The sequence below is a fragment of the Musa acuminata genome, chromosome BXJ1-8, assembly GCF_036884655.1.
Source record: "Musa acuminata AAA Group cultivar baxijiao chromosome BXJ1-8, Cavendish_Baxijiao_AAA, whole genome shotgun sequence".
In the NCBI taxonomy this organism is placed as follows: domain Eukaryota; kingdom Viridiplantae; phylum Streptophyta; class Magnoliopsida; order Zingiberales; family Musaceae; genus Musa; species Musa acuminata.
Window position 1 is genome coordinate 18,853,448 of NC_088334.1, and position 24,699 is coordinate 18,878,146.

Sequence of the window (24,699 nt, forward strand, 5' to 3'; positions counted from 1 at the left end):
CTATTTGAATCCTAGTATGATATATCAAATAGATTCTAGTATATTTTGATTTCATCTGGTTCACGTATAATATTTTCTAATAGTGTTATAGTATTTTAATGAATTGCTAAAAGCATTGTAAATAACATCGTCTCTTTGATTGTCATTGCTCACATATCATTATGGTATCAAATTTTTAGATTTGAAGTTGATTTAGTTAGGATTATGAGTCAATTTGTATCATTTATTATGTTTTCAAATAATATTTTAATGAGGTGCTAAAAACATTATAAATAACATTTTATTGTGTTTCTTTGATTGTCATTGCTCACGTATCATTATGGTATCAAATTTTTAGATTTAAAGTTGATTTAGTTGAGATTATGAGTCAATTTGTATCATTTTTATTGTGTTTTCAAATAAACTTTATAATGTTGTCAAAACATTATAAAGGATGAAAAAATGCCAGAGTTGATGAAGGATATCGTGAATATTATTTGAAACACGGTACCACTTAAGAAAAATAAAGTAGTTTACTACGCTCTTTTACTATTCAAAATCCCTTAAAAAATTAATAAAATAATATTTTATTAATCATAATCCCTTTAATTATGTTTTTAACCTTTTTTTTTCCCTCCCATATGCCTCTTACTCTTTTGTCGTCGTCTCTTTCTACCTCCCATGCACCCTATTGGATAGTTTCAAAAACTTGAAATATGATATCTTCTAGGTTAATACAACTGACCTAGAAGATGATATCTTTTGAGTTATTATATAATATATAAAAAAATAAATTATTATAATAAATATTAAAAATTATGTCTCACATTCTCTTCGATCTTCGGTTCGTTCCATTTCATCATATTTTTTTTAATTATTTTTTGTTACCTTTGCCAATTAAGAGGAGGGGGGAGGAGATGAAGAAGATGATGATAAAGATAAGAAAATGAGATTGTAGATAAGGAGTAAAAATATTTTATTACAATAAATTATAAATTGAGATCATATATGTCTCCGAAGGGATAACTTAAGAATATTCAAAATTCTTAGCATGGAATTGTAAATAAAAAGAAGGGAGTTGCAAATAGTAATATCTAAAATAAAAATTGGGGCACATTTTGAGAAAAAACTGAATTTTTTAAAAGAAAAATCACCCTATTATTTATGTCAATTCTATCCTGATCCATCCAGTAGAACTCAAGCTAACTGCTGTTAATCATGGTCAATAGTGAATTCTCTAAAAAATTACACCCTTTAGTGCATTTATTTTGAACTAAAATTTAAAAGGGTAAATACAAAAAAAATTAGCCATTTATAGAAATATATGTGAAATTGTTTGTAAGATATTAATGTGGTTTAGAGTTCATTTGCCTGTTGGATTATAGGACCGGACAATTAGTCGAATGCTACTAACTAGTTAACAGTTTCAGCTATGATGGAAGGCAACAAATATCATGGAAAGAAGCTAAAAGTTTAGACTACAAACCAGTTTGATTTCGAAGCAATTAGCATACTCAAAGGTCTTTAATGTCAATCATCTAAATAATAGCATGTCCAAATGATAATATTGTCATCAAGGGCATGCGATAAAAAAGAAGACACAACAGTGAAGAGGATAAGGAAGTTTGAAGGAAGCAGGACGGCTGTGGCCGAACAAGTCAATCTTCTGAACAAGGCAATCTTTGCTTACACGAGAAGCAGTTGACTTAGAACAACCCAAATCCGACATAATTACAAAAGCCTTAATGTCCCAAAGGAACCCAAATCCCAGTTCTAAAGACCTTTCTTCTCCATCTGCTTGAAGAAGCATTTCAACAGAGCCAAAGATTTCCTTCCACCATGAGCTTTAAGCTAATCCTACTCATCCATGAACTCAAGAATATACCAGTGGAGAAGCTGGGGGATTGCGGCAAGAGCAGTTTGATGGTGGAAATAGAATGGAGAGGAAGTGGAAGAAAAGTCGGTTTCCTGCACCGGGGGTCGAAGAAGAACTGCACTTCCAAGCAGCACATGAGACCGGACGGCACCGTGATTTGGAACGAAGAATTCAACTGCATCTGCAAGCTTAAGAGGATGAATTCCCATGGTTACAAGAGTTGGATTGTCAATCTACAAGTTCAAGTAAGTCAACCATGTTATGTGTCATGTGACAACAAATATCATGCAATTTGATCTGAAATGCTTGCAGGAATCTGATAATAACTCGAACGGTAAGTCTACGGTGTACGGAGAAACCAAGATAGACATTGCCGAGTACGCCTCTCCAAATCACAAGAAAACAATTAGCATCCCAATCAGATGCAAGATTAAGGACCAGACTGCGGAAATTGTGCTGAAGGTAATTAATGTTGTGTTCTTCTTTATTCTCGATTCAACAATTTGAGGTATCCCATATTTGCGCAGGTTGAACTGCATGTCGTGGAGCTCAACATAAAAGGCAGCATGGATTTCGCGCGGCGACGAGCTCTTAGCTCGCGTGCCTTGTCGTGTGTGGGGTTGCGGCGAAACTATGGTACTGAATTCCCAAGCAATCGAATGATACATCCATCGTTAGGGAATTCTTCGTCAGAAGATGAGCATGAATTTAGTTATAGTGGAATAGCCACTGCTAACATCCTCCTCGGTGCTGAGTTGCCTGGAAAGCTCGAAGATCACGAGGAGGAAGAACAAAATCTGCAGACATCAGTCAAACGACAACCTTCCCTTGTTAGGCTCCTGTCGAACAAGACGAGACTCAGCTTCAAAGCCACAAAGCACCCGAAAGGAGAACCACTTCTGAACAAATCATGCAGTGATGTTGGAGGTGACGATATCGATCTCGAGCGGCACCGACAGTCGAGCACCGAGTCTGCGTTGCTGCAGCGTGAGGAGAAACCTCGAGATCGAGGATTCGAAGATGAAGGAACTTTCGAGGTCGGCGTGTGGGAGAGAAGAAGATTAAGCAGCAGAGACGAGGGGATGGAGCTCGTCGCCGACGTCTTTCTTGCATCCATCGATCAGCGTAGCGAGAAGGCCGCAGGTGAGAGTGCCTGTACGGTGCTTGCCGTCGTCATCGCCGATTGGCTGCATCACAACCCGAAAGCTCTGCCACTGCGGTGTCAGTTCGACGAACTGATACATCAAGGATCCCTGGAGTGGAGAAAGCTTTGTGCAGATGAGGCCCACAAGGAGAAATTCTCGGATCAGCATTTCGACCTCGACACGGTACTGGAAGCAAAAGTCCGGCCGCTGACAGAGAACAAGACGATGTCCTACGTAGGATTCTTCGGCCTCGACGACACGCCCGACAACCTACACTTTCTGCAAGGGACGATGTCGTTCGACAACATTTGGGATGAGCTCCTACGTAGTTCACCGTCGGAAGAAAGGATATACATTGCGAGCTGGAACGATCACTTCTTCGTCCTCAGGATCGAAGGCGATGCCATCTATCTGGTCGACACCTTCGGGGAGAGACTCTTCGAGGGATGCAATCAAGCATACATTCTGAAGTTCGACAGCAAGAGTATGATCTATAAGCGGAGCGTTGAAGCGGGAGACTCAGATGAATGCAGACAAGACGTTCGACAGGGTGGAGGGGCTTACACAGACGGAGAGGCCGTGTGTGAAGGTGTCATCTGCTGCAAAGAATACATCAAGGGATTTCTGGCGGCGCTTCCACTGCGAGAACTCCAACAGGACGTGAATCGGGGGGTGATGGAAGAAGCAGTTTTGCATCGTCATCTGCAAATAGAATTCCACTACGTAGCGCCTTTAATTGAGGAATAATATGACACAGAATCAAAGACCGACACGTGAAATTTTTGCACTTGCTTACTAATTAATTACCTGTAACCCTGATCTCGGGTTCAGGATCGGATAATTTAGGTTCAGTCCAATTTGGACCTAAAATCGAATCGAATAGATTTTAGATGATTTTGATTTCAGCTCAAATATATATATATATATATATATATATATATATATATATATATATATATATATATATATATATATATACGGTTCACTCCATATATTCATCAATTAAAGGATAAGAACCAGATACTGTACTGTCCCACAAGGGGAAAGCCAATGAACGATGGTAATATAGAAATATTTTCAGGTAATAATAGATTGGGAAAGAGTAGAAAGAAAAAGAAATGAGAATTTGGAACATTTGTAATGGATTCTAATGACAGTCATACATTGTTCCTACACGATTTCAAAGTTCTTAACGAGGACAAATCTCAATACAGTATGTTACCATAAAGATGATTCTTATGGTTAGAGACGTCATTAACGATGGTTATTGGAATATGTCTCAACTTTTTTAACCTATTTGACCCATCATTGATAGATATCATCTAGAGGGATTTCATACTATAATTGTTACTATGTCTTTGTCATTATTATTTATTATTATAAATATATACATAGAAAATACGTAGGGCAACGTGTCGTATTAGGACTTGCCGAAATAACTTGGCATACAGGGAAGGGGGTAAGACTAGATAGATTGAATCTCGTGAGTCCATACATTGATGAGGGTCAATATAGATTAACCTTGTCCTTTTAAATGTATATATAAACAATATTAAAATTTGAAGGGCCTATCTAAGCTATTATATATAAATAATATAAGATAAGTGACAAAGGAGAGTACTTTTCTCTGATCGAAAAAAAAAGAGATGCTCTATAAGAAAAATCAAAATAGAAAAACTGCACGCGAAAAAATAAAAAGAAAGGCTCTGAATTCACCTTAAATTATTTATATTTCTCAGTAAAACTTAAGAATACATAAATAAATAATATATATATATATATATATATATATATACATATCATAACTTTATTTGACATTAATATTCTTTTGAACTATTTAAAAATATATTTTTAAAAGTAAAAACATATTAAGGATTTCTATGCGTTAGATTTGTAAGGATCAATTATCCTCTCCTCAAGATTTGTAAGGGTAGACATGTAAACCCAGAAACGAAATACTTATTAAGCCCAAGAACATAATTTGGGCTTGGCCCGTTTTGTAGTTGGACTTCCCCCACGAACCTTCTCATTGGCATCGATAACACCAGGCGTTCCACCGCAACACCCGATTGCCAAAATCCACAGCAAACGAGGCAGCCGACTGTACGGACTCAAGCCCTATTCCCTTCTCGTTTTCCTTTTCCCGTCTATCTAGAGGGGCATCGCTCCCTCGATAGCCTCTCTTCCTCGTTTGATTTCAAACGCAGCTCAGTAGACTTCGCCGCCGATGCCGCCGAAGGGCCAGCCGTCCAAGGCGGAGCTCGCCAAGAAGCAGAAGGTCGTGGAGGACAAGACGTTCGGGCTCAAGAACAAGAACAAGAGCAAGAATGTTCAAAAGTACGTCCAGAGCCTGCAGCAATCCGTCCAGCCCAAACCTGATTCCTCCAAGATCGCCGCCAAGGTCCGTCCTCTCTCTCTTTCTCTCGATCTCTATCACCCTTTCTTCCAATGGAGAAAAGCGAAATCTATAATATACTTTGTTGGTCAATGTATTGTTTGATGCAAGAGCAGAAGAAGAAGGAAGAAGATAAGGTCCGAGAGAAGGAGCTGAACGATCTGTTCAAGATTGCCGTCAGCCAGCCTAAGGTCCCAGTTGGTATGTGATATTCTTCTTTTTGAAGCACCAACATTTAGATTAATTAAGTCATTGAGGGTCGTTCAATTGATTGTTATTGTATTTCTGATAAGTGAATATTGGTCTCTGGCTTAGGTGTCGACCCCAAGTCGATACTGTGCGAGTTCTTCAAGGTCGGGCAATGTCAGAAAGGTTTCAAGTGCAAGTTCTCACATGACCTAAATGTTCAGAGGAAGGGTGAGAAGATCGATCTGTACAGCGATCAGCGTGATCGTGATCAAGGTCAGGAATGGAGCACTGCTACTTTCAATTTTTTAGGTTTTAAATCATAGTACATATCTGACCTTCTGCCTATTTGTCCATAGTTTGTTCAGTTCAGGCACTCATTATTAACTACTTTCTATTATCTTTCAGTGGTAAAGAACCCTCACAACGTGACTTAATTCTTTATTTGCTTTATTTTTTATTTATATCTTTTGTGAGAATATTTTTGTGCTCTAACCATTTATCTTGTAGAGTTCTAATAACCCTCCAACCCAACTTTCAAGATCTAAATGTAAGACTTGTACCTTAAGAGCACTGAAATGTTCTAGGTCTTATATCTAAGATGAATTGGTAAAGAATGGAGGTACATCACTAAATTTAACGAATAAAAAGACATTGATTAATTGCTTAGTTGTTGATGTTAGAGTTGTAATAGTTACTTAGAGAAGGTTAGAAGGTCAAAGGGATGGTTTCTTTAAACTTTTGGGATGTGTGATTTTGAGGTGGAAGAAAAGGATAGTTGCCAAAAAATTATCATGTTAATAGACAAAGTGAGAATGTTCCATTAATCTGCAAGGATTGTTGTGCACTATGGTTTAGGATATTGGGTATTAAGAAGAATTGAAATATTAGTATGTACATATATTTTTGGGCTAATTTGGTTTTCATGTGGTGTAGGAACAATGGAGGATTGGGATCAGGAAATGTTGGAGAAGGTCGTTGAAACAAAGAATAAGGAGTATAATCAGAACAAACCTACTGATATTGTATGTGTCATTAACTACTTCCACCCTTGGACATGCATTATTGTTGTTGCTTTTTGCTTATGATGTATTTCAATTCCTTAAAAATATTTAGTAATAGGATCATTTGGAGTGTTTTCCGCTTTTCCTCAATATTAATTTTTCTCCATAATTTCCTAAACGTGGATGATTTTCTTTCATTCTTAATGTTAGCCTAACATGTTAATGTTATCGGCACTCTTTTGCTTGATTATGCTTTAAATATAGATGATTGTCAACTTATATGATGATTTAATGTTTATCCGTTCATATTTCCTCCAATTCTTTTGATGACTTGACCTACTAACTTTACTTTGGTCGATACAACTATGATTTTGTTTTTTTAATGTAACTTTGGCTTTCAGCACATAAATAATAACTCGATATTCGACAAGTACTGTAACTTCATGAGCTCCATTACCTTAGCTTGGTTAAGTAGAAGGCGACTTGAGGTGAATTTTTCCTTGGCATGTTGCTTGCAGTAAGAATTTCATAAGATGTCTGCAAAAGAACACTGCAAAGCATTATTATTATTTCGTAATATTTCATAGATAATGCTTGTTCTATCCATGTTTTGTTTGTGTCAAGCACTAAACTTGTTTGAACTCACCAACATACATCAGAAATTTCAGAATGTATTAGGGCACATGTCATCTGCACTCGTATTAATGTTGGATGCTTATAACATAGACCTAAAGCTTCCAGGTAAATTGAGTATTGGCAGAATATATGCATTTTGGTTTTCAACTTAGTATGACGTGAACATGAGGGCAAGTCTTGGACCTACACTTGGATTGCTCTTTTTCTTACCCAAGTGACCAGAAGTTGAGTAATAGAAACAACCTCTTTACTTGCAGGGATAAAAATATGCAGATCGGCCCTCCTAGACCCTTATTGGTGGGTGCCTCCTGCACCAGACTGTCCCCTAGTATGATGTGAATAACTGATATTGACTTGAAGTGCTTTCACAAAATGCAGCAATCATTATTTAAATTATACATAATAGATATCAACCTGTAAAGTTATATTAACAAATAGAAAATATATGCTTTTTCTGTGGTCTCCATGATGCCTTGTGTTTTAATTTTGATGATTTTCCCTGTTGGCATGTCAATATATCATTATGTCTGTGTCCCACATTAGCAGCCAGTTTTAAACTTTGAGATGCCTCAAGGAAGTGGATCAAGAAATCATAAATGGAAAGCTCAAGGCCAACAATTACTCCCAAAATAAAATGGTTAATGTTCCTAAATGGATGCTACAATGTGGTCCAACTCTGACCCTATCAGCCGCAGGCTCTTCTAACCATAAATCAGCATTTTCGGCCAGCAAGGCACCTTGGTGGAATACCACTGTGTATTTTTAACCATATACACATTGATTCAATGGGTTGCAACTTGTTGGAGTTTAATTCTGTTCATGTTTTAGCTGAATCTAGCTTCAGCGCACTTTGGTTCAACCCATAGATTTAGGAAGGCTCAGTCCAACTTGGAGATGGATAACCCAGCTCTTACAGTACTCTTAGTTGGACCAGTAGAAGAAAATACAAGCGTACAGTTCAGAAAACTTTAAGGGCATTCCTGCTTTGGGTTTAAACCAACACTCTTCCTACTTATGAAAAAAGAGAGCAAGCTAAATCTCATTACCACTCCTAGTGAGTGTAGATTTGGCTTCTGTTTTTCAGGGATTTTCTAGTTGTAATGGCTATTTTAGGGTGTTTTAGAATCCTACACTGAGGGTAATTAGTGCCTAAGAGTCATAACATGGATACAAGAAGGCACTGTTGTTTAATATTAAGAATTCTATTTGGAGAGTTCTAGGTACCTCTTTTCTTAGGATTTAGTGAACCCATACCACTCATGTTATGTGTAAGTGGTGCAGGTTCACATTTTATTTCCCAATGGTATGATTTTTCTCATCCATTTATGAGATGTGTGACTTCATGTTCAAGAATTACTCCTTGAGCCAGATCGAGTCTCATAGTTATCAATTTTCTATTATCTGTTACTATTATTATGTTCACTTTCCTCTGTTTTTCCCTTCCTCTGTTCTTTAGTAACAAGGAACATGCTTTCTCTAACTGTCACAAACTTGGTGTACATGACAATGGCAGAATGGGAACCATGTAGTTGAGCTCATATACTTGGGAAGTATAATTTATTTGTTTATTGCTCAGATAATTTGTTTTCATTTTATTGAAAAACATAATGGTTGGTATTATTATGGTTACAGTAACCATAATCATTGAGATGCACTACCAAATAAACTAATGATGGCCAAGGATTTCCCCTCTCAGGATACCACCCATGTTGAATTACACTTACCGATCACTGCTATATTAGCATGTGGATTGGCATTGTTTGGCAGGATTGCTTGAGACATTTTTGTTCCTTTTTTTTCTCAAAATTTTACCAAAAACGCAATTGATTTCAATCAGGACACATTAAACCCTTTACTTGCAACATAAAGTGATGCTCCTAGGTTTAACTGGCTCAGTTATCCAATGAAATTGTAAAAGGGAAAATTGTTTTGGTTGATTTCTCCAGGAATTATAATCATGACTAGTTATATTTCTCTTTCTTGTAACTCCATCGAGACCATTCTTGTGCCATCATTTCCAGGTTGGGGACTCCTCCTAGACGATGGTATTAGCAGCAGGGGATAGAATGCCCACTTCTGCGGTGGCAACAACAAAGTAAAATCTACTTCATGCCTTCTTTCCCTCATTGCTTTTGATGCCCTAATAACTAAATCGACCGCCATTCCCCTCTGGCCACCGGTAGCTTCAAAGCTCTAAGATATTTAATGATTAGTATTTTTTTTTCATTTTCTTTCAGTTAAATTCTATGGTTGAAATTTTCTTCTCTTCTTTGTTTTTCCCTTTTTACTACATTATGGGGACCTTTTGGGTCAATTACATGGTTATACTCCATTGTCTGCCTCAGTAAGTAATTGATACCGTATTGGTCCAAGCGAGGACTTATATGATCCGTAACTAGAATGGCAACCTCTGATGATGTTCTATTCTAGTGGGACTATTTGAATTTCATCTATTAACATAACATGATAACTCATCAATTATCAATGGGAGCATGAGCTCTTGGAATTCCAAGATACCTGACTTTTATGTATAACTCACTTGTTCTATTGGGGTACCTCTAATTTCTTCGGGACACAATTTAGAGTCTAGATCGGCTGATAAATCATTTATGGTCTTTAAATTGAATATTATAAGTCCTTGAATCTTGCTTTATCAGAGTTGTATTTCTTATTTTCATTATTTTCTGTTTAAGGAGCTAATTGTTCCCATGTTTCTTTGGGATGTCATATGTTGACTCAGGGGATTAGTTTTCTTGTAAAAACTAATCACTGTTTTCCAGTTTAGATCTTCAACGGGCTTCTCAAACACTACAAAGAATACTTAAAGAACTCAGTTTTCTTGTGAAAGGAATAAGTGGCTAAGGTTATGTATCTGCTGCTGTTCATTACCCAAAAAGAGTTATTCAGAATCAGAAATCAAGTTGACTGGTTAGTTTCAGCTATTTGAAGCATTATATAGATTCCAAAAATGGAATTGTGTTCTGTTTAGAGAAAAGGCAGTTGGATTTATCAGGACGAAGATTAATTGGCTGATTTCTTTTCTTATTTTAATTAGAGTCTCAGCCTTTACATCAATGGGAGCCTCATACACTCAACCGTGCCAATTTTGTAGTTCTTTATACTGGACAATGACAGCTGAAACAACTAACTTCTATGATTTCTTTAGAAAAATAAGGAAAACAATTAAAAGAGGCAACAGCCTATCATCTGTAGTCCTCTCACCTTTTTAGCTTATTCCAGCTTTTCTCTTTTTTTTTTAATTTATCATCTTGTGGCTGAAAAGAGCTACAGCTGCTTGTTGCAGCTCAGCATCAGTATAATCAGCCTATCAAGTGAACACCATAATCAGAAGTCCACAAGCATGCTAACCATGCATTGAGAAAAATGTCAATGTCGGAAGTTATTTTTGAAGGTCTGACTGCAATACTGCGAGTTCTTGAGCATGTTTCAGATATTTTCTTATAGTTTTCACAAAAATCTCAAATTGTTCATTTTCTTTATTTAACCATCTCTTTACAATTATAAATGACATTATTTTGTTTGTATGTATGGTCCATTTTTCTGGGTAAATTAACCAGTGTATCTTCAAAATTCTAGGATAGGCGCTCCTGTACTACGTGTAAAGGATATATACTAAAAATCACTATATTTATGGAACTGGGTTATTGTTGGTTGAGGTCCCTTTTGTTAAGCAAATTTGCAGTATGAATCACGAAAAAAAGAGTGATTCTGAGGAAACATGCAAGGGGGAGGGGGAACAAAAAACCCACTTTCACTAACAAGAAGGGGATGAGCATGATTTGAGATTTCTTAGTAGACTTACTAGGTTCTGGTATGTCGGTAATACCGAACAACATCTAATATTTATTGGGTGTACCAATTGGTAGTAGTACCACACAACCAGTACATATCAGTCCAACAGGATTCCAGTATCAGTATTAGATTGGAATTCTAACCTTAGGAAGTGCTGAGTTCTAGCCAATATGTCATTCACTAATTCGTGTCCCCTCATAATGATGATGAATGCCATTTACCATCTATACGTGGATTCCATCTCCTTTAAGATTAGATAGAAGCCTTCCTAGTTTTTCTTCCTTTACCTTTGAGATATTTTTTGGACTTATATGGTGGGGATGCTTGTCTCGAATGGTAACCTGGATCAAATACTCAATCTCATTATCTTGACCTGATCCAATGCATTGCTGAATAAGTCTATTTATTATAACATAATGTAGTTTTCTATTCTAATATACATGTGCAATTTTTTATCTATGCAGACTTTTATTCTCTTTTTATCTCAGAAACTCCTGATGTCTTGGTGTCTGATCTTGTGAATATGTCCATGCGAAGTCAATCCTAGCAATTTTTTTATTGGTTTCACAGGAATATAGAATGAGCATATGAGGCTATACATATTAAAGATTTATTCATCTCCAGAGTCCATATATGTGGATCTAAGGAAGATCAAATTGACAGGATAGAAGGATAAATCTGACTGGCTTAGATTCATAGATTGTAGTCTTGATATTGCTAGTTACATGGCACTATCCCTAGATAAATTTTTTTTTGATATGCTTATAATCCATAGCATTTTATGCTTGGTCAGCCAATTTATTTAGTCTGGAATGCCATCTTGATACTCCTAAAAGCAACTGTATCGGACTTATGCTATGTTCACTTTTCTCTATCATCTTTGCTCTGTATTTTCCATTGGTTGTTCTTGAAATTGCATAGTCAAAAAGGATTCTACAATATTCTTGGTGTTATATGAAAGATCTCAAGTATTTGACCAAGCAATCTGCTTAGAGGGTGTTGATGGAGCATGTGAATTGGGGAGGGTATTATACACTGGTACAAAACAGCTTGATTTGCTCGATTGTTTTGTTCTTTATGTTACATGGGTTTGGTGATTTGCACTTCTGTTTTTGTTGAGTTTGATATTTATTTTCATTAAACAAATAAAAAATAGTTTGTAGCAAATTGATAGGATATTTTTGAAGTTTGGTCCCAAATAAATGTTTAACATATTTCTATTCAAAACTTTGTTATCATTCCTTTGTAACATCTGCTCTTTGTTAGGTCTGTAAATACTTTTTAGATGCAGTGGAGAAGAAGCAGTATGGTTGGTTCTGGGTTTGCCCAAATGGTGGCAAGGACTGCCATTATAGGCATGCGCTTCCTCCTGGTTATGTATTGAAATCTCAGATGAAAGCATTACTGGAGGAAGAAACTGAAAAGATAACAATTGAAGAAGAGATAGAAAATCAGGCAAGTGCAGTGCTGCTGCTTGTTATCTGTTTTCTTTTTCTTGTGCCTTTGTAGCATCTTCATGCTTATCCCTTTCTTCTCATGGCAATCTCATGCTTTTTTTATTGTCTGGAGTTTCTTGGTTTTCCAAGATGGGACTTTCTTTCATGCTTGTATGATCTTTTCCTTCCCCAGCGGGCAAAAGTTTCGACATCAACTCCTCTTACTCCTGAGTTGTTCACACAATGGAAAAGGAAAAAGATGGAAGAAAGAGAAGCTGATCTTGCTGCAATGCGTGCTGATAGGGCTAAGAATGATCGCATGAGGTAAATTTATTTTTATTGTCCAGTACATTCATTGTACATTATTCTCTAATCATTGCAACTAATACCTTCTATTTATTTCAGTGGTCGTGAGTTGTTTCTGTCAGATTCAAGTTTGTTTGTTGATGATGATGAGGCATATGAGAAGTATAATAGAGAAGAACAACCTGAATCTACTGAGAAGGTAATCTCTTAATTATTAATTTACCTTAGTTTGGAGAGCATTCAATAAAATTGTTATACCAGAGGTTGTGTTCATATTAGTTTTTTGGTTAAAGAACTTTTTTTAAAAAAATTTATATCATCAATATGGTTATGCTCTAAATTATATTGGGGGTGTTAATGAAATATGATCTCAAAATTAAAAAGACACCTGAAATTTATTGCTAAAGAATTTGCAATAAATTCTTTTGTCCATCCTTTGGTATTTTGTCTTTTTTAATGATCGGTTTCTCACTTTTTTTAATCAAACTTCTAGATGGCTTTAGATCCTATTTCCTTGCCACCTCTCATTCTGATTGATATGGCTCCTCGGAGTGCTTTTTCATGTGCTTATATTTATATTGTCTTTTTTTTGCATTATACAATTCATCTTTTCTTTTGTTGGTTTGTAAAACTTCTTTTTAAGATTGAATGTGTAATGACCCATCTACCAAACAATTTCTTTATTTTCATCATATTTTGGACTTCTGGTGCCTCATGAGAAAGAATATGACCAATTATTCATGATGTTATGGTGCCAACAGAGTAGTCCTGTTCAGGATGTTTTTGACTGTATAGACATTACTTTGCACTCTTTTATTCTGCTTGATATAATGATAAGAGTTATTAAGTTTAAATATGAATGTTCAGAAGGTGGCGCATTAACCTGAACCCACTAAAACTAAGAAAAACACAGATGTTGATTTGCATTGGGTTTTGATAGGTCTTACACATTCTTCGATGGATGGGATGGGATGCCACCCACGATAACACTGATAACTGACCTTTTTTTTAAGAGGTTGACTTGTACGTTGGAATCTGTTATTTATACTCCAGTAAAATTTATAGAAAAGCTTAACTTTACCTTTCCACCCAGTTCTTGTGAGCTTGTTATACCATTTTGATATCTGCTTTTAGTTTTAGCTTCATGGGCAGTGTTATTAATGTTTCAATGCTCTTCCGAGTAAATTTTTGATGATGTATTTGGTTTTAGTTGCAGGTCAAGAGTGAGCCAGGGGTGGAGGAATCAAGTTCCATGCCTTCTGTTGACATGAATTCAGAAATCCCTGATGATGATGATGATGATGATGATGATGAACTGGATATTGATGAGCTAAATGAATTGGAAGCAAGCCTATCTAGAACATCTATCCAGATACATGAGCCAGGCATAGAATCACAATCTTAAGATGCTTGCAATTAGCTGCAGCTCGTAGCCAGATGTTTTCTGTGGCCCTGCATGCCAATTACCTATGATGGCAATTCTGCACAATGCATTTCAAGGCTTGAGTTTAAAATCAGTAGTGTGATAGCCATGAAGTGATAGAACTTGGTTCTGTTCTAATCAAGGTCCTACATTTGGCTGTATCTCATTAAATTCTTATAGAGATTGCTTGCTGTGCCATAGAAGCAAGTTTTGATGCATATTTTTTCTGCTTCACAAGTTAAAAAGACACAGAGAATGATTATCACGGGGCTCTATAGCTAAACTGAAATTACTTTGTTGATATCATTTTATTTAATCTCGTTTGCAAGTTTATCATGTTTTTATAGTGATGACTCAGTGCTGATGCTGACACTGAATATTTAACTTCCAGGTTAGTTGAGTAATTACATCTTGATGCCTTGTTTGTTTTTTTTTTTTTCTAATGTGTTTGTTTCGTTTAGTGGTCCGAAATTTTGTTTATTTTTGGATGAATTAGCATGTATTAGACATGATAATTGTAGTGTTATTTTTTATTGATGCCAGTGACGATACATGACTTGTATTGTTATGCTGCCTCTGGGGTTCTGTTTTCATACTCGTATGGGTATTGCTAAAACTGGTGGAACATGAGATAAGGAACTCTTATGCTTGTCATTTATTGGACATAATAATAGAAATGATTAGCTTAGCTAGTTACTGTTGTGATAGCATTCATTAGAATACATCAAATCTGACTAAAGATGGCATGTCATCGAGATTACATTTCCATACCATTCATCCCAAAATTCCTTTGCCCGTCACTTGTAAATACTGCTAATCCAACACTCGGACCCGAAACTTGGCAACATTTTGCATGGTGACTAATGCATCTCTTATATCTTATGTTTTATATAATGGAGGCTTGCGGTTGCCCGTTTATAATTTTACATCTAGCAGCTCTCATTTTCAAGTGTTTTGTTAGCCACAAGCCAGTCAACTGTAGCGTATCTGCATTCAAGTAGCTTATACTTCCAAATACTTGTGCATATTACACTTTTGGAACTCGGACGGAGGTTTAAAAGAGAACTAATATTTTTAGAACCTAATAGTAGTCGAAGCAAAATTGTGATCTTTAGTCAACAGCAGCATTAGGCTTCTTACGATGGAAGAATGCTAAAAATAATTGACTCATTATTGGTCACAATTATGTCAGAGGACTTGAATACAAATTTAAAGATGGCCAAGTTATGATGAAATTAGGTCGAGGTTCTCAAATTGAGACGTGTAGGTTGGATTAAGGTCGATGATGTCGTAATTTAACCACACATCACAACTGCATGAAACTTAAACTACATAATAGAATACTGAGTAGCTAAACTACATGAAAGTGAAAATGGTTGTGTGTATAAACAAACATATAAGAACTCGTGGGTATAAAATTGTAGAAAAAAAAGAACAATCTGTCTCGCTCTTCTTATTCAATGCCTCTCATTTCCCTGTTGAAAAAGTTGGTGTCTTTTATTCTTTTGGACCCTCTTAGGTGATGAACCATCACCTAAGACTGCCACTCCGGTCTCCAGAAGGGACTCCTCCCATTGGTTGCTGTTCCCACCCGTTGAAGGGTGCGGTTCCGATCTCGACAAGGCGCTCCTTCAATTGGTCCTGAGCTCTGGGTCCCGTAAATGATAACGTCACGCGCCTTGCCCCCGTGGTCTCAAGACTTGGAGGTTGTTGTGCTGGGTATGCTTCGTAACTGAGCCAATTAGAGGGTGAGATTAGCGGAGCTTACGCAGGTTCTTCACCCATAACCACAGGTGTAAACCTGAATCCTGTTCCTTGTGAGAGAACTGGTGAGTGTACCTTCTCCGTTTTTGTTGGGAGCGTAGCGACGACGCCACCGTAGCTTGACGCTTCCTGACGGCTCGCTCAATTTATGTGCTTCCGCAGCGTAAGAAACACTTCACCGCGGCAGTGAACGCTGATGGCGTCTCTCAGGCTGACTCTGAGGTCCCTCGGCGTGTCGCATCGAAGCTGCCCGCGATTCCCTCTTTCGCGCATTACGTCGAACACCTTTCGAGGGTTCGCCACCAACCTTTCTCCGCCTTCCAAGGCCGTCGTCTACGAACAGCAAGGGCCCCCAGATCAGGTCACCAGGTCCATTCCCAGTCCCTTTAATCTTTTACTACTTCTATGGATATTTCTGATTCTGAATCAGATTCTTCCGCTGGTTGGTTACCCTTCTCCTGGCCTAGTTACTTCAATTTCCTTATCTTCACTTTCAATAAGATTGGTTAAAGACGTTATTGTTAGACATAGGCAACACCTGCTGGTTTTCAATGTCATAACGTTACTTGGTGTGTAGGGTAATTGATCTCCCGCCCGTGGAACTGAAAGCGAATGATGTGTGCGTCAAGATGCTTGCGGCTCCTATCAATCCTTCAGACATCAACAGGATAGAAGGTTTGGCGTTTTTATTGCTCATTTTCTTGAAAGTTCAATTTTTGGGTTAGGATGGAGGTCCGAGCAGCACTATGGAATGTAAAGCAATTTTGGTTCATTTTGCGCTTAGCTGCATTATCTCTAAGTAGAAGAAAACAGGTACCAGGATTTGATGCTTGCTGTTTTACGTGCACATTTTCCCCTTGAATCTTGGTTTGGCATATTTTCTGAAATGGAGAAATGTCTGCTTTAGTAGACAAGATATTTCGCTCATACATTTCTTTCTCTATGTAGTAGGATTTTGTCTCAACTCACAAGTGCAGTATTTTTTTTCAATAAATCATACGTTCTTCTTCCCTATTTATTTCCAAGAAAGAACTATATCATTTGCAGTCTATAGCATCCCTGACCTTAGCCTCTGTTAATTGCAGTCTAGTCCTTCCATTGTATTAATCTCCAACGCACCCTCACAAGCTCACCTATATTATGCCCCATATGCCTAGATGGCTCTTTTTTTCACATACAAATTGATATGACATAGCAAGCCTCATTGTTGTATTAAAAGGTAAAACTGCTTTTAATCATAAGTTGAAATAAAGCACCTTATGATTTTATATAGTCAACTCCATTATGTTTAGATAGTTTTATTCCAGCAGACAATGAATGTTCGTTGGAAGTTATTACCAGCACATTTTGTGGCCATAAATGTTTCGCTAAATAATGCTAGAGCATCCCTAAGACTCACTAGCAGTTTGTTTATCTTTATTATTAGAAGTCTTTATGTCTGGTACTGCCATGGATTTTTGAATGTAGTTGATGCATCTTTTGTTAGAATGCTCATGCTTGCATATTTGCCTCCTAAACATTGTATTTCTATTTTCTATTTCAATTATAAGTACCTTGCTTGTGTGTTTCAGTTATGTCCCTCTGCATATTGGTGTTGGAGTGTCTATATGTAAGAGAATTTTTTGTATCATATTTTTGTGTAATACAAAATACAGTTTGTCCATTAGGTATCCTATAAGTTTACCTCTTATTTCTATTTCTCGCTTTTGTCCTTTTGGTTAAAGTATTATGAGCCAAGAAAAATTGATTTGATAATATGGTGCATTGTTCTGATGCAGTAGGACCCTGAATCATTTCCCATGGAGGTATTACCTTGGTTTGCCATATGCAAGGGTCTTTTAGCTGGATTTTCTATTCCTAGTGATTTTCGTTTAGATTTTTGTTTTTTTGTCTTGATTATTTTATGATGTCTTATAAACTCATATTGTTGTTGTGATGATAAAGATCCTATTTTGGTTAGAGATAGTATTTAAAAAACACCTTTTGAATTGTCCTTTGAAGTTGTGGATGTGTTTTTAGAAAGGATGTTGTTGAGTGACAAGATTTCTTAAAAAGGATATTGTTCTCGCATAATGCCTCTTGGTTATGTATGTATAATTTTTTTGCTTACTAAAAGTAAAAGTTAGATTAATCAATCTCCTTCAATCTTATTCTTCACTGGCAGGTTCTTTTGTGCTCCTTGACTAGGAGAAAACCTAGAAAGAAATGTCACATCTAATAACTGATAACAAACTGAGTTGATTCCAATGACCTTTATCGAAGATGCATGTCAGAATCATCTGCAGTGGTGCAAGTTAAAGAAGACATCATGTTTCAGTAATATTCTGAAACAAATACCCAGTCACCTAAGAAAAAAATTGATGAGTGATTGGATAATCTTATGAAGGACCACCATAATTCCATCACCATAAAAAACACCTGAATTCCGTTGCCACTCCATTATTTTTGTTGTATTTGACTAGTGAGAGCATAAATCCTGCTGCAAAATCAAAACATAACTCTAGCACTTATTATGTTGTCTTCTCCTTGTCTTGGAGACAATTTTGGAGGCCTTGACAAATCTTTAAAAAGCTTTTAAATCTCTGTATCTGACCCACACCAGTCTAGGACCTGGTCGTACTAGTACGAGCATGATATATACTAGTATACTAGCACATGATACAATGGCATACCGACCAGCACTGTGAAGGGGAAATAAGAGTAGGAGGAGGAGAAGGAGAAGAAGAGGAGGGGGGGAGGAGAAGAAGAGGAGTAGAAGGAGAATGAGAAGGAGGAGAGTCATAGGAGAAGAAGATGAGGAGAGGAGTGGTGTAGGAGAATGAAGAGGCAGTGGAAGTACTTTGCATAGAAAGAGCTGTTCATCCTTATGGCTAGTGGAGTTTACGAATGCTCAGTTTTGCACCTGATTTTTATTATTTATTGATTATATGAATTAAAATTTGGTTTTCCTAATGTCTTCTTTCAACATATTTTTAAGGTGTTTACCCTGCGAGGCCTATACTACCTGCAATCGGAGGACATGAGGGGGTTGGAGAAGTATACTCAGTGGGCTCTGGTGTGTGTAATCTCTCAGTAGGTGACTGGGTCATACCATCTCCTCCATCCTTTGGTAAGTTTTTTCCTACCTGATAAATGCATCTCTTAAGTATTTATGTTTTTTTCATTAATCATAAATGGTTTACATGTCCTTTTTTTTAATAAATGATTATGTATTTGCCTCTTAGGAACATGGCAAACTTATATTGTGAAAGAAGAGACTGTTTGGCACAAAATAGATAAAGATGTTCCTGTGGAGTATGCTGCGACCATTAATGTAAATCCTCTGACTGCTCTGCGGATGCTGGAAGATTTTGTCAAGCTGAGCCCTGGTCCTGTCTCTTTAGCATGCTATATTACAAAAGATTTTGAGTTCTAGATTTCTTTTCATTCAACATCCCTTGATTGTTCACTTCATGAAATCAGGTGATACCATCATCCAAAATGGTGCTACGAGTATTGTGGGACAATGTGTTATTCAGCTTGCTAGAATTCAGGGTGTCCATAGTGTAAATATTATAAGAGACAGGTGCAAATGAACTTTTACTGAACAATTTTGATTTCTTCTCTTTAGCTAAAGACTTGATACAAAATTATAGAGATTACATGATAAATATTCATCGAGTGCTTGTTTATTTCATGCTGATGGTGACTACAAACTAAATTGTAACTGATCATACCTAGAATCACATTGAAGAGTAGAACATCTTTAGCAATTGCCAAAATCTTGAGGGACTTTATACAAACTAAGTGGATGATAGCCTTTACTTTTTTAATCTTTCTTCATAAATACTAAAATGGCACATCAAACTATCTGATTCCCCAGTGGTTCATGTATCCTTTACTTCTTATTCTCATTTGCTTGCATGTCAACAGTCAATGATGGGTAAAGTTTCATGCTGTTGATTAAGAAGAGTTGAGCAGCATCATTACTCAAAATATTTAATACAGATATTTCCTTATTGCACACTTTATAGGGCTAAATTTTCTAGGAGCAGCACATGTTTTTCTCTTTTTTTTGCTGCTTCTGCTTTAGATGATTTTTTAAATATCTAGAGCACCATGAACAGACAAAAAATCAAGGTTAATTAAGGCATTCAACATTTTGCTTTTACTGTTATGCACTTTATCTTATTAAAACAATTTTTTATTTGTTCTGTAGCTAGTATCTAGAGATTGCCATTTTTTGGATTATTTGCGGTTTGTCCAGGGTTTTGAAACCAAGACTTGGGACAAGTTCAACCAGAAAAAAATATCAATTTGATGATCGTTACCTCTTTGCTTATGTGAACTGTATCTCTGACCTTAAGCAGTAGTAATTTGAATGAACTTAGAAAATGAAGTTGAAATTGAACCTATCATGCTGAAAATCTACAGTTAGTCACGTTATCTCTGAAGAGCAAAAGCCAAACCTTTTGGAGCCTTTCTTTCCAAACACAATTGATAGTTTAAAGTAACAATACATATAGTTTATCCTTGCATATTATTCTGAGTATTTAATCTTGATTCCATATGTGAAGATGATAATAACATTTTTAGATTCTCTATTTTTAGAGTATACCATTCGCTTCAGCTCCACCAAACTCTTAGTGGGACTATGTAACCTTGCTGACTGTGTGGACATATGTGTACTAGATGAGAAAATAGTAATAAATTTTAGTTTTACTTGATTCATACATATAACATAATGTTGTTTTGTAGTTAGAGGCTGAAGCTATTTCTTTTGTATGGTAAGCATGAAAGAAAAAATCTTTTAAAAGGTCATATTATTAGGGTGTTACAACTTAAAAGAAATCTGATTAGCAATTTTATGTAAAATGTCTTGAATTAGTTTTATATCTAATCCCTGGAATATACGAGTATCATGGACCAAGTCCTAGGCCCTGTTGGGTTGTTTGTAGACTTTCATGCAGCAAGATAGTACATTTTAAAAACTTTTGTTGTAAATATTTGCGAGTATAATACGTTTGTTCTTGTTATATTATGAAAGGCAGAATAGTTCTTCTTGTATTTATTTGGAGTTACTAGTAAGATTTTCAAGAATGTATTATATCCATATGATCAATAACTAAATTTTATTATAAAGTTTGCTGTGAAATTAATAAGAATTGTTTATTGGGTAGATTTTTGAATATTTTATTAGCTTAAATGTTCAATTTTGTATCTTGGGAGTTCAAATTGGTTGTTATAACAGTGTCCTGATTCAATTACTTTTCTACTGTGCATGTGAAGAGTTGGATCAGAAGAAGCTAAAGGAAAACTTAAGAATCTTGGGGCAGACGAGGTGTACACTGAAAGCCAGCTGGAAGTGAAGAACATCAAGAGTCTTCTGGTTCAATGACTTTTAAACTAGTCAAGTCTGCCTAGGAGTAGAATATTAGATATAGATATCTTCTACCGCTGCTATTTTGCCCATTGTGTACTTGCTGATGAGAAGTTTCCATGAGGATATTTTTTGTTTACTTTGTCTTTTGAGTATTTTGTTTTGCACTAAATTTAGTCACCATTGTCAGGGTGATCTGCCAGAACCCATCTTAGGATTCAATTGTGTTGGGGGGAGTGCTGCTTCACTGGTTCTCAAGTTGTTGAGGTAACTCCAACATAGAGTAATTGTTTTCCTCCCTTTTTTGCTTAAGCAGATCAATACCTCAGTAACTGGTTGAGTACTATTAATTTTGTTGCATCAGGCAAGGAGGCACCATGGTAACATATGGAGGCATGTCAAGGAAACCTGTCACTGTACCTACTTCAGCATTCATTTTCAAGGTTAGTCTCTGTGACTGGAAAAGAACCAATATCTAGTTTAAGTACTCTTTTAGTTGCATGACATTTTGTATGTTACCTGAAGAGAAATGATGCCTCAAATTCAACTGTATAACAGGAGAGAAAATTGTTTTTACAACATGTCTTGATTAAAAAGGTCTTTAGGTTTTGTGGCACCTGCTGATTTATTAAAACCTTAAGGATCCCAAGTTTAAATCTCAACTTATTTTTTCTCGGTTGCCAAATAATTTTGTAGTTGCTGCTGCCAGTTAAAGTACGTATGGTTTATTGTGACTAAGAACAAATGGTGCATGTGTAGCGACATTAATCAAACTAAAAAGCATGGTGATGTCTGTATAAGAAGGCCCTACAACAAAACCATGCTATGGTGTAACTTGGCCTGGCCGTTTAAATTCAAGAAGAAAAACATGTTTTCCTACTAGACCTTGAGGTAGAAGGATTCCTCTGGAACCAAATAAGTCAATCAACTAATAGCTGCTATTAATGCAACTTAGCCCTTGTTTTAGCTTTGACCGCTTCACGATCCATGGTCATTTAAATTTGATAAAGAATACATTTTTTCTTCTAGATTTCAAGTTAGAAGGATTCACTGGAACCAAGTGGAGCCAATCAACTAATAGCTAGCACTGGTTATTGAACTAGAATTATTAAATTATCAAGATGTAGGCCTTTTCATACATTTGATTATTTTACTAAATATTTCATGCTAATAGGAACTCCATTTGATGCAAATATTTTTCTGTGTAGGATCTTGCTCTGCGGGGATTTTGGCTGCAGAAGTGGACAAATTCAGAGAAAGCTAAAGATTGTATACCAATGATAGACCACATTTTGACCTTGGTGAAGAATGGCAAGCTTAAGTACGAGTATGTATTTTATCTTGAGTTTGTTATGAACATTCCTCTATCAGGAAAATGTCACTGCTTTATTCCTAATTTTTTTCTACTGACCTGATTATATTGCATACTTTAAAACTCTTTCTTATTGAGAATTTAACATCAATAGAAATAATATTGTGCAGGATGGAGCTGGTTCCTTTCGAAGATTTCAGTACTGCACTAGATAAGGCACTTGGGAAATCAGGCAGCCATCCCAAACAGGTTATCAGATTCTAAATCACAGAAACTCTTTGTGTGTAAATGATGAAGAGGCATTTGCAATAAACAGATATGAAACATTACCTGTATCTGTTTTGTGTTAATTTTATCATTTCTTTATATTTTAGCTTCAACTAAGTAATAACCAGATCATTGCTCCATGAACTGTGACTAGCCAAATATGATATTTTTACAAGTAACTAATAAAAGTATCAGCTTGGCATTACAATTATACATCAAGCATTTTGATCTTTCATAATTTGATGTTGAAACTCTTCTTGGTATATTCAAGTTTCAACTAGAATTAATTATCAGGCATGGAAGCAGCTATTGTACACATTAACAGGCATAATCCAACTTCTGGAAATGTGCTGATGGCATAAGATATCATGACACAAGAAATGGATTGACACTTAATGAACTAGATTGTCTAATCTTTTATCCTTCTTTACCATACTTAATTTTGTTGCTTTAAGATGAAGTTTGCAATAAGAATTAAGTAAAACTTTAGTTATGACTTGTGTGGTGAACTATGCGTCTTGGTAGTATGTTGCTTTGTTAAAGAAGACTAAACAACTTTTAACAGATGAAGTTAGCTGTTTTTTTTTTTTGGTTTAAAAACAAAAATGAAACATGCCTATTAAAATATAAATCATTTATTCATCTCTAAACATGCTCAAACAAAAGTTAGTTGGAAGATCACATCTGAGATCTTTCTAAACGTGCTAAGGTGGCTAATATGTGAGCTTTCTTGTTCATATTACCAGTAATGTAAGACCAAGGAGATTATGTTGGCACTTTGACTGCCCATGATAAAGAAGTTGGGTTTTAAGTCAAAAGTATAATAAACCACAATTTGTTTTGATCCAAATGTCTTTCAAGCTTTCTTGAATAGCTCTTGAGAGATAATGAAAATAGCTAGATATTCAATAATATCAGGAGAAAAAACCATGACAAAGTTTCATCCAGTAGCAATAATGGATCAAATAGTGGTTCAAATAGCGAACCCATACAAGCCAACTTAGAGGAAGCTTTGAAAGACCCATCACATTAAGCATACAAACTATGATGAGGTGTTGTTATTTGGATAATATAAGGCAAGAGTCTAGATGCTACCAAGTGGATAGCAGCATGGAATGACGGTTGTGTAACAAATGATTGTTCCAATAGATCTCTAGAAACCACATAGAGTTATCAATTAACTTATATAGGGAAATATCAGAATCCTTTTCAAGATCAGATCCAAGCGCATTGTTCCCAAGAATTAAAGAATTTGAAAGAGTAATTGAGTTTAGATTCCACCAATCTCTAGTAACTATGATTCCTTTGTAGGTTAATTGCTAACTCTCTTGGTGTCTATAAATCTATTGATTCCACCAAATAATAATTCTTTATCATATTAAATAATAAATATGGGTTAGGATTTTTAAACTTTTGAATAATATTTATTGAGACTGTTTAATTTAATTAGAATCGGATAGAGGTTTATTTAATATTTATTATTAGAGTCCAAGTCCTGGTGGACTCTAGGTGGAACTCTATAAATAGTTATATAATCGTTTCTTTTCGGTAGGCAATGAAATATTATTTAGTCTTTTGACAAACCCTAGGAGGTCGATCCCCTCGAAGTGATCAAGGAGGCCGATCCCCTCGAAGCGATCATTCCCTTTTCTCCTATTTCTTTCATGATAAAACCCTATGGTCTTATCAATCGGTATTAGAGCGGTACGCGTTCTTACTGCAGTGTTGCTATAGCTATCATCATAAAAAAAAAAAAAAAATGAAGAGGCCACAGCCACGCACCCCTGCTTCCGGCCAG

General features: G+C 36.1%; 3 protein-coding genes across 4 annotated transcripts; all 3 read left to right on the forward strand.

Moving 5' to 3' along the window:
* The first annotated feature begins 1,760 nt into the window (after positions 1-1,760).
* On the forward strand, positions 1,761-3,894 carry LOC135589032 (uncharacterized). Its single transcript, XM_065081351.1, has 3 exons — positions 1,761-2,100; positions 2,168-2,317; positions 2,383-3,894. Exons 1-3 carry the CDS (start codon positions 1,819-1,821, stop codon positions 3,745-3,747), a joined length of 1,797 nt encoding a protein of 598 aa, XP_064937423.1. The 5' UTR covers positions 1,761-1,818; the 3' UTR covers positions 3,748-3,894.
* Positions 3,895-5,048: 1,154 nt separating this feature from the next.
* On the forward strand, positions 5,049-14,527 carry LOC135587655 (zinc finger CCCH domain-containing protein 11-like). Of its 2 annotated transcripts, none has more exons than XM_065079289.1 (8): positions 5,049-5,401; positions 5,512-5,596; positions 5,711-5,857; positions 6,518-6,606; positions 12,301-12,489; positions 12,664-12,794; positions 12,876-12,975; positions 13,987-14,527. In XM_065079289.1, the coding sequence occupies exons 1-8, from the start codon at positions 5,228-5,230 to the stop codon at positions 14,179-14,181; spliced, it is 1,110 nt and encodes a 369-aa protein (XP_064935361.1). In that variant the 5' UTR covers positions 5,049-5,227; the 3' UTR covers positions 14,182-14,527. The 2 variants fall into 2 exon arrangements, with proteins under 2 accessions (XP_064935361.1, XP_064935362.1); XM_065079290.1 differs by having other exon boundaries at positions 13,993-14,527.
* A 1,446-nt stretch (positions 14,528-15,973) lies between these two features.
* LOC135587656 (enoyl-[acyl-carrier-protein] reductase, mitochondrial-like) lies at positions 15,974-23,000 on the forward strand. Its single transcript, XM_065079291.1, has 10 exons — positions 15,974-16,332; positions 16,541-16,638; positions 18,941-19,072; positions 19,188-19,331; positions 19,426-19,528; positions 21,232-21,331; positions 21,513-21,589; positions 21,687-21,765; positions 22,531-22,649; positions 22,805-23,000. The coding sequence occupies exons 1-10, from the start codon at positions 16,160-16,162 to the stop codon at positions 22,896-22,898; spliced, it is 1,119 nt and encodes a 372-aa protein (XP_064935363.1). The 5' UTR covers positions 15,974-16,159; the 3' UTR covers positions 22,899-23,000.
* Positions 23,001-24,699: the final 1,699 nt, after the last annotated feature.